At 50.0% G+C, this 10000-nt stretch overlaps 1 protein-coding gene across 1 annotated transcript; it reads left to right on the top strand.

Annotated features, from left to right (window-relative positions):
• The first annotated feature begins 1492 nt into the window (after nucleotides 1–1492).
• On the top strand, nucleotides 1493–6637 carry LOC146302722 (uncharacterized). The gene is made up of 14 exons (XM_084696576.1): nucleotides 1493–1834; nucleotides 2317–2516; nucleotides 2612–2683; nucleotides 3257–3346; nucleotides 3625–3723; nucleotides 3835–3882; nucleotides 4008–4091; nucleotides 4279–4985; nucleotides 5139–5208; nucleotides 5377–5463; nucleotides 5601–5699; nucleotides 5848–5934; nucleotides 6134–6235; nucleotides 6351–6637. The coding sequence occupies exons 1-14, from the start codon at nucleotides 1678–1680 to the stop codon at nucleotides 6489–6491; spliced, it is 2043 nt and encodes a 680-aa protein (XP_084552702.1). The 5' UTR covers nucleotides 1493–1677; the 3' UTR covers nucleotides 6492–6637.
• The last annotated feature ends 3363 nt before the right edge of the window (nucleotides 6638–10000 follow it).

The following is a 10000-nucleotide window of genomic DNA, read 5'->3' as shown; positions in this document are numbered from 1 at the left end:
GGCGTTCTCACTCTCTTTTTCGCTCTCTCGCGCTCTCTCTCAAATTCCTCTTCCGCACACTGTCGCTCTCCTCCTCTCGTTCTCCATGGCTCTGCTCCCCTCATCACTTATTCTGTCTCCCGCTCTCTCTCCCTCTTTCACGCTCCCCCGGCCTCTCTCTCTCTTCCTCGAACCCTTTTGTTTTCATTTGACATTGAGGGGGCGATGGAGGTAGAGAGAGAGGATCACGGCTGAAGCAAGATATCGAGAGATACTTTCTGTCCCTTCAATACTTTTCCAATATGCCGTGTCTGCAAGGATTACCCGATCAAGGGATGGGGGGAGGAAGAGAGAGAGAGAGAGAGAGAGAGAGAGAGAGAGAGAGAGAGAGAGAGAGAGAGAGATGTCAAATATGTCACAGACACGAGTCTCTCTGAACATGGCGCTCACAGGCGTCTGGACAAGACGAGACGTGATGGTTTGCGTCGCCGAAAATCGAATCCTTTTCCACTGACGCCACAAGCTGAAAGACAGTTCCTCTCGTCCTCATCCTTGATGTCACTGTAACACAATCAAACAGTAACGCGTTACACCCTATCGTTCGGCCGTCGCTCTTGTGAGCGTGGCCTAATGTGCACAGTTTTGATATCATTATCCAAGCCTGCTGACACTGATAGTGCCTTGGCACCTTTTTCTCTGTTTTTATTTCCCAGGGAGATACGCAACTGCCTGCCTCCACGTCAACCAATCACAGCATCCGGGGATTTCGACGAGGCGAATAGAGCCGTCGCCCAAATGTCAGGATAATGAGAATCTCCAATAAACACAACGGAGGGAAAAGTCAATATGCTGTTTGAGGATGGAAGGAGTGAGAGAGAGAGAGAATCACAGTGCATTAACAAAGAGGTCATTTGTTAAGCCACTGGCTGTGAATGTCTGGCTACAAATTCATCAGGAGCCAGGAAATCCAATTTCCAATGCCTCTCTCATATGAGAGGAGGTTCCTACACCATATATTGTCTTTTTATGGCCTTTTTCACCAGCTTCCTTTCATTCTTCCTCTCTCCAGCTCTCTCCCTCTACCCTTTTTCATAAATGCCCTTGAGTCATGTGTGTCGTACTGTACATTAAGACTTCATCAGAGCTATCGTGGAGCTCATTACGTAATTCGTCTTCTGGTCTTGGAAAAGAGGGAGCGTGGCAAAAGAGAGAACTGCATAGGGGACAGTGAAGGGAAGGGAAGTGTGTGTGTGTGTGCGTTTGTGTCCGAGTGTGTGTACTGGGGTCTGGAGCAACATGAACTTAGTTCATGGGGCATACAAAATTCATCGAACTTCGTGTTGATCTACAATACAGTATAGCTTTGATGGTGGGTCTAGATATTATTCAATTATCCAGTAACAACATGATTGCAACATCCTGTTTCCAGAAGATGGTTCTAGATAGATCAAAACACATAGTTATATTGTGGAATTACAGCAGCGCAGTGAAAAACAAGACCGTAACATCACAAGAATAGCACACCGCATTGTGACATCACGGCGCCGTGGTTACCCCGTGATGTCACAGTGACCCCGAAGGGTGTTCTAGCAGGTGAACACAGACGTGCAGCTCAGAAGAAGCTGGACGTCGAATGAAGAAAGCAGCACCACAGAGATCTAACAAAGACAAGAAGAAGACCTAGCTTAGCTGAGGGAGATGAGCTCTCTGTGGGGGAGCCGTGCGGGGGTCTGCAGGCTGCAGGCCTCCACCTGCCTGGCCGGAGGAGTGGTCGGCCTCGCCACCATGACCGCTGGGTACTACCTGTACCACAGGTACCAGGCGTCTGACCCAACGCCCTCTAATCATCTACAAGGTAGGGAGGAGAATATGTATGAGGCCAGTCCAGCCACTTACATGGTGAGCACACACTTTAATTGAGGTTTGGTGTGACTGTGTGTGAGTGGGACTTCTGGTGGTCCTGTTGGATGTTGTTTTTTGTGTTGGCGCTTGGGACATATCTCAAGATATTTGGGGCTTTTTAGAAAGGAAGAAAAGAGTTTAGTTTGAACTTAGTAAAGTTTCTAATATAAAGTCAAACAATATAAAAACAGGCGCAATCAAAACATAGAGAATAAGAATATAATAATGCACATCAATTGAGTTACGAGTATTTTGAGTAGTAGAGGATAGTGTGGATGGACAAGTCTGACTAGGTGGAGATCAATAGTTCAACAGGTGCATGCCCTAGGGGGGAACAAACTGTCCAGAAACCTGTTGGTTTTGGTCCAGGTACTCCTGTACCGTCGTCTCAGAGGGGTAGCATGACAAACACATGTTGATTAAACATGTTTACAGCCCCTGCCCTTCAGGGAAATAGGAGCCAAGGGTTGACACTGGAAAGAGGGACTCTTTCTTCTCCAGCCTCTGATCTGGGCCTGGGCCTGGGCCTGGGCCTGGGCCTGGGCCTGGGCCTGGGCGTAGGGCTGGGCATGGCCTCCTTTATCCTGAACGCAGACCTGGAGCTTGTGGCTGTGCAGGCCCTGGACCCTGCTGAGGTAACCCACCCACACTCTCTCTAGGCCCCTTGGAGAGCCTTCATTTTGACAGACCTTCATGGTCATTGTGGTTCTCTGTGTGTTATGTGTTGCAGGTGTTCAGTGGACCCTTGCTACCTTGGGAATACAGCCCCCTTTACTGTGGTCCTGTGGCCGTTTGGACCTGGGTAAAAGCAACAACTTCACACACATATAAACACACACATACACACACAGTTTATCTTTAATCCAATACACTATTAGGCTTGGTGGACATTTTTGCTGGAATTGTGGTTTCAATTTTGCAAATTTGCCTCAAAATTCCAGAATGTTCAGACTTGATAAGTTGATGATGTCATAAACTGGGGGTAAAGTGGGTGTGTTCTATTATTAGTTGGTTTCCATGGAAACACAGTGGTGTGCAGAGGTTAATTTAATTCAATTGGAGGTAGTTTTACTCATTGATATATATCTATGGTTTTACTTACCTCTGTTGAGAACATGATAAGTGTTCCATGTTCTTGAGTCCATTTACCTTCTCTCATAATTATGATTATGAGTTGCATGTCAGGCAGCCATGCAAAGTGTGTTATTTCAAGTGAATAAAATAAATTATGCTATTATACATTATATCAGAATTTTTTTTCTCAGTTTAACCCATAAAACATTGGTAAAGTCAAGTCAAGTTAGGGTTTGGCTCCACGAGTCTTGAAGCGGTTGTAGAACACTCCTTCTCTCCCTTTTCCTCCTGACGTTGTTAGACAAGCTACTGTGGAGAAGCTCTGATGAGCTCTGAGAGAAACCACACCTTCAAGTTCTCCTGGACCTCCACCAGAGGATCTGCTTCTAAGGTAACTGAGACAACCTGCACACAAACACCTACACAAACTGTCCCAGCGCAGAGAAAACACTTCACAGAGTAGGGGCTGAGGGAAGTCTTGCACGTCATTTACCCTTCTACATCCGGGGTCTAATCAACCCTTGCTGGGTCATCCCGGACAGTTTGCTGCCAGGCTATCAAGTGTCAACCACATGGCACGTGGATTCTATCTATTATTGCTTATCATTATTGTATGCATGACCTGACCTGGTTGCCCTACCCCACACCCACCCCCCTCCCCCTCCCCAGAAGACAGAGATCCAGATGCGCAGCATCTGTATGGTGAGGGGGACTGACACCAGGCTGTGGTGGGCCATGTCACAGCAGAAATCCAGGCTCACTCCAAATGTAAGCTAACACACACACACACAGAGGTGTACGCCCACCCACTTATACACACACACACACAGAGCCACACAGGGTTTGTCAGACAAAGTGCTCTCCTGTGTTGGTCTGCAGGGATTCCCTTATGTGGTTACCACCTTTATGGCAGTGAGCGGAGTTCAGGTGAGATGAATCTTGTGAGATAACCAGTGGGAAGTCCTGTCCGGGTGCATATGAAGCTGGACCAGATCAGTTATTCAGCGCTCTGTTGCTCATCCTGTCCCCTGTCTCTCCTCCTGTCCTCGCAGCTCATTGGCGGCCGGGTGAGGCAGTTCCAGTCTCACGTGTGCACCAAGACGGATGTGGACATCCCGTTTTTTGCTGAGCGCAGGGTAAGAGCTGATGACAGATCACGACCTCCACGTTCTTCATGAAGCTGATTCAGGCGTATATGAAGACTGCGAACCTCCTGGTGTTTCAGTCCATTCAGTTCATTTCAATGGAAGCGTGTGTGAACGTGTGTGTGTGTTAACATGTGTGAGTGTGTGTGTGCGTGTGTGTGTGTCTCCTCTCCACCAGCAAACTGATGTCTCGGGCATGGAGGCCAGCCTGGTGGTGGGTCCAGACGGCATTCTGCGCACCACGGCTAGAACCTTCTGGATCTCGAAGAACACCCGGACCCGCGGGGAGGAGTCCTCCCAGGACGACGACTCCTCTGATGATGACGATGATGAGGACGATGATGACTATGATGAGGATGAGGAGGAGGAGGAGGATGAGGAATGGGATGAGGACCGCCACCGAAACTGGGCCCAGGACCAGGACAATGTCGACAATGAGGATGTTGCCAATGATGAGGATGATATCTGCAATGATGAGGATGATATCTGCAATGATGAGGATGATATCTGCAATGAGGATGTTGTTGCCAATGATGATGACGTTGATAACGAGGAGGATGACGTCGACAACGATGATGTCAGCAATGATTATGATGATGTAGCCAATGATGACCCAAACGTTGGCAATGATGATGTCAGCAATGATGATAATGATGTCGCCAATGATGATAATGGCGTCGGCAGTGACTATGATGATGATGTCATTGATGACCCAAACGTTGGCAATGATGATGTCAGCAATGATGATGATGATGTCGGCAATGATAAGGATGACGTCGGCAGCGATTATGATGATATTGCCAGTGATGACAACGATGTCGACAATGACAATGATGATGGCATGGCCGATTTGACTGCTGAGGAACTCGAGATTCCGTGTCTGAAGTTAGTCTTGACCTTGATTGGATAACTGAAATCGTTCCATTTGACACCAAACCATCCTGTATTCTGTGTAAAGTGAATGTGCTTTAGTGAGCTTTCCCTCATTGCTCCAGGAACTGTCCAGGTTATTCACTTGAGGTATCTCTTTCTCCACAGCTACCACTTCACTAGCAGAGGCTTCATTGACCACCCTTACAGGCTGACTGCCCTAAGACAGGCCTTCACTGTGAGCACCCACGAGCTAGTGACCTACTCAGCTAGCTAGCCTGACAGTGTACTGTGGACACCTCTCGGTGTTAGAGCTCGCAGTGTTACCAGGCACCTCTGTTCTCTGTGTGACGTGGCTAACTAGCTATGTTGATGTCCTCTCGTTTTCCTCCCCGTTTGTCCCCAGACGCTCCTCTCCAACCCCGACAGCAGGAGCTCCCTTTGTGAGGCAGGGCGCCTCCTGCTGGGAGGACTGGCAACTGCAGCCAACAAGGTGACTGATCGATTCCACTGGAGACTGTTTCCAATGTTTTGGGCTACGTATGTGAGCTCGCGTGGGACGGTACTCGGGGTGAGCTTGTTTTAACGTCACCGTGAGACGGGTGTCGTGACGCTGTTGTCGTTCTCCAGGAGGAGGGGCAGCTGTATCTCTGTTACGACGGACTGTTGGCCTACGTCTCAGAGCACGCTCGTCGAAGCTCCATCGCCCAGGAGCTGGCACTGGAGGAGGTGAGGGGAGGGGGAGGAGAACGTGTCTGACTGACTTTGTCGTCGAAACGGAGCACAGGCTTGAAGCCTCTCCTTGGGTCTCGAATGACGTCCTAAGACTCCGACTTCCTAGATCCTGAGAGGCGACTGTTGTGGTGAATGTTTTCAGATCCGCCACCTGAACGTCATAGACGTGGTATATGAGCTGGTCTTGCTGGGCATGATGGAGGAGGGCCGTCGCCGGCCAGCCGTCACCGTGAGTGCCCCCCCCCCACCCCCCCACCCCGGCATCTCCGTGTTGCAGTGACATTGTGATCTCTAGACAGTGTGGGTCAGGACGTTGGGGTCAATGCTATTGTTTGACCCAACGGTCCTCTCCTCCTGCTCCTGCCCCCCTCCCAACTGCCTCTCCTTCACCCCGTCCACCCGCACCCCCACCCCCCTCCACCCCCCAGGTTTCAGGAGGGTTCATGGCCCAGCTGTATGGCCTGCTGGAAGCCGTCCTCCCCCGGGACGCCGAGGAAGCCCGGGGCCAGACATACCGGAAGAATCTAAAGGTGAGGAGCTCTCTCTCTCGCTCTCTTTCTCCCACTCTGTCCTCCTCCTCCCCTCCTCCTATCAGTGTACGTGTGGGGCCTCAGCATTGGGGTCTGTGCTCTCCTCTCCTCACAGAAAATGCTCATGGACTTTCTGGAAGCCGTATTCAGCCTGCCTGCCGACCTCTACTCCTCCCAGCATCACCTGGTGGCCGAGCTGCGAGGGCAGCTGGAGCGCCACCTACAGGTCATGATCAGCAGCCTGCTCAACATCTAGGAGGACCGCGCCACCCCCCTGGGGGGATGCTCCGTATCCCTCCACCTGTCCTTTCTCCTCCTTCTTCCTCTCTGCTCTCCTCCCGTCCATCCCTCATTTCACCACTGTCACTCGCTGGTCTTTTCAACACTGTCACTCGCTGGAATTTCAACACTGAATTTTCGTTCTCAAAGAAATTAAAAGAGAGAGGAAACTGCGTGTTTTCTCCGGGTCGTCGATGCCTAGATGTAGGTAGAGGTGTGGACAATACAGTATCTCGACAGACGATTGGCTTAGAGCTTCCTGCTGAACTGACTCACGTGAGCCATGTTGCCTTGCAGGTCTGCCCCGCGCACCGAGGCAAGGTTTGTCATCATCCTCGGGATCCTTCGACACATTTTAAGAAGGATCAACGCCCTTCGTGGAGTTGTCATGTTACTGTAAACGGACCCGTCTGAGGCCCTGTCCTCATGGATGGTCGATGATTAATGATTGGGCAGCCATACGTGGGCGCTCTCCCAACAGATACTGTTGTAATGTCACTATCAGTGTGAAGCGATTCCACCTTTGCTAGCTCCACAACAAAAGGCAGTCACACAACAGTTGCACTTGGCAGTCCCCCTAGACACCCCGGAAATAACAAGCGCACACACACACATACATAAACACACCCCACACACCTAACCTCACCCAAGTGTGGTTCCAAAAACACGAGCTGCCAAATCTAAATGTCTCTTGGGGAGGAACAAGTTGAAAGGGAAATGGAAAACAGTAGTTGTGTTTGTGTGTGTGTGTGTGTGTATTTTAGGAGTTGTGTGCCTTTGTGCGTGTGTGTTTCTTTGTAGGTGTGTGTTTCCGTGTATGATTTGTGTGCTTTGCGTGAGCTTTTGCAAGGGTGTGTGTGTGTATTTGTGTGTGTGTGTCTGTGTGTGTGTGTGTATCAGTGTGAATGTGTGAGTATGAAGACCAGGCAGGCTCGTACTGGCAGAGCCAAGAACAGAAAGATCTACATGGTCTGTAAGCTTTCTTCTACCCGGGTCACATTTACATGCTGATGGAACGGTAGATTTATGGGATAAAGAAGCAGAAAATCAATCTATTTCAGGGGATATCAAACACGGCTTGTGAAGAATGCAGGAAAAACACATTTCAGACCAAAGCCAAATTCATCCAATCGATAGCATATCATCAGAAAACATTGCGAGTCGAGGTTTTGGGTGCAGGCTTGCTCAGGCTGTTGTTTGTGTTGTGGTGTGTTCGACACCTGGATAAAGAGGCCAGGTCCTTTCAGCCAGGAATATGTCCTCATCCACCAGTTATTATTCACAATAAATCTGCATTGCCATTACTCTCGGAGAAACGAGCAGAAATAGCAACCAAACGGAACCAACTAAAAACACCCTTAGGGGGCTGATTTGCATCCCTACACATGTGCACACATGCTTTCACATGCACACACACTGTCATGCGCACAAGCGCATGCACACGTACGATGCTTGAACACTTTGCATATTCTCTCTCTGCTCTCCAAACTAAGGGGCCAAATTAAGGCAATTATAGTTGGATGAAACAGAGCTCCATTTATCAGTTCACAACCTTGACGTTGTTCTTCACAATTAAAGACAAGAGTCTTGAATATTTCAATTAGAGCAGGAGTTAAGAAGGCTCACTCCTAGGTGCATACCAATGGTGTCAGGAGCAAGATTTCTCCCTCTCCCTCTCCCTCTCCCTCTCCCTCTCCCTCTCCCTCTCCCTCTCCCTCTCCCTCTCCCTCTCCCTCTCCCTCCCTCTCTCCCTCTCTCTCCCTCTCTCTCCCTCTCTCTCTCCCTCCCTCCCTATCACCAGGAACATTTCACAACATCTCAAGACTCTGGAAGTAGGAGAAGTGGGAGCAGTGAGAAAAGGAGCGGGGTTGGGGGGGGGGGGGTGATGAGGACGAGGATGAAGAAGAGGAGGAGCGGGAGAAAGGGTGCCAGTTTATCTGAAAAGCCTCATGACCTTCAAACACGCAGGCTTGTGAAGGTGTCTGAAGGCTGAGGAGATATTGGACTGTGCCGTTCCTCCTGAACACCCAGGGTTCTGGCAGAGAGATGGAAACACTTCGCTCGGTAGCGGAGGCGGTAATCAGATTTGAATGAACTACCACAGTCAGACCCGGCTGTCATTAGTTTCACCTGACCCGGGCTTTACCCCGCGCACTGCAAGAAATACACACACACACACACACACACACAGACCTGCATCAGCACAGGGAACTGCAGTCCAAACACAATGCACGACCATGGCCCTGCCATCTGCGAGATCACAAAAGCAATATTCAATTCCGCTGAGGAGAAGGGGAGGTGTGTGTGTGTGTGTGTGTGTGTGAGGTGCTGGAGAGGAGCGGTGTCATTCCTCTGGAAAGATTCGAAAACGCTCTTCCAGTCCTCAGAAAACAAACAACACACTGGGAGAGTGGGGACAGAGACACACATTCACATGGACACTGAGGCACACCACCAGACAGACAACATGGAAGTGCACAACACATGAAACACATTCTGCCACACCCACAGCCTACATACACAGAACCACAGGGAATGGTTTAATAACAGACACCGCCGTACTCTTTGAAGTATACACTGACACTGCACAGACCTGGTTCAGGTGTTGGAACATCACAGCTTTATCTTCCAGGTGACTCGACAGACTACTAACTGCTGGCTGGAGTGGAGGGAGGGAGGGAGGGAGGGAGGGAGGGAGGGAGGGAGGGAGGGAGGGAGGGAGGGAGGGAGGGAGGGAGGGAGGGAGGGAGGGAGGGAGGGAGGGAGGGAGGGAGGGAGGGAGGGAGGGAGGGAGGGAGGGAGGGAGGGAGGGAGGGAGGGAGGGAGGGAGGGAGGGAGGGAGGGAGGGAGGAAGAGTGAGGCACAGTGGTGGAGAGTGAAGAGGAGGGAAGGAGGGGCCAAGTTGGGGAGGGAGGGAGAGAGAGAGGGAGAGGACAAAAGAGGTAGGGAGAGAGAGAGACAGAGATGGGGAGGAGAGGGTAGCAGAGGCATGAATAAAACATCTTTAACAGATTGACTGGCAGAGAGCAAGCAGGCTCTGAATAAACCAAATGGTTATCCCCTACACTCTCTCTCTCCTTTTCTCCCTCTCTTTCTCTCTGTCCCTTTCTCGCTCTCTCCTTTTTTCTCTCTTTACCTTTCTTTCTCCCTCCCTCTCTCTATGGCTGTCATTTATGAGATTGTTACGCATTCTGGCACATCTATTTACCCCCAGATTCGATCTTTCATGAACACCTAAACAGACCAGCACGTTTGGTTCTCTCAGTAATTGCTAAAACTACACTTTATAAAACAACTTTTGTACTGCCAGTAAAGACTGCTCAGGGTCGGCGCATGTAATGAGGGAATGATATGAATTACAAACGTCACCTCACTGCCACAGATGGGTTTTGCAACATAGAGCTAATGCTAATTTACCTAGCATGAGTCAGCACTTTCCAAACCATTCAAATGTGCCGTGCAACACTCAACCACAAGTCATATGGC

This window comes from Hypomesus nipponensis, chromosome 1 (assembly GCF_054491055.1).
Source record: "Hypomesus nipponensis isolate SF chromosome 1, ASM5449105v1, whole genome shotgun sequence".
Classification (NCBI taxonomy): domain Eukaryota; kingdom Metazoa; phylum Chordata; class Actinopteri; order Osmeriformes; family Osmeridae; genus Hypomesus; species Hypomesus nipponensis.
The sequence above is the reverse complement of the archived record's forward strand: the minus strand, read 5'-3'. Positions and strand labels throughout refer to the sequence as shown.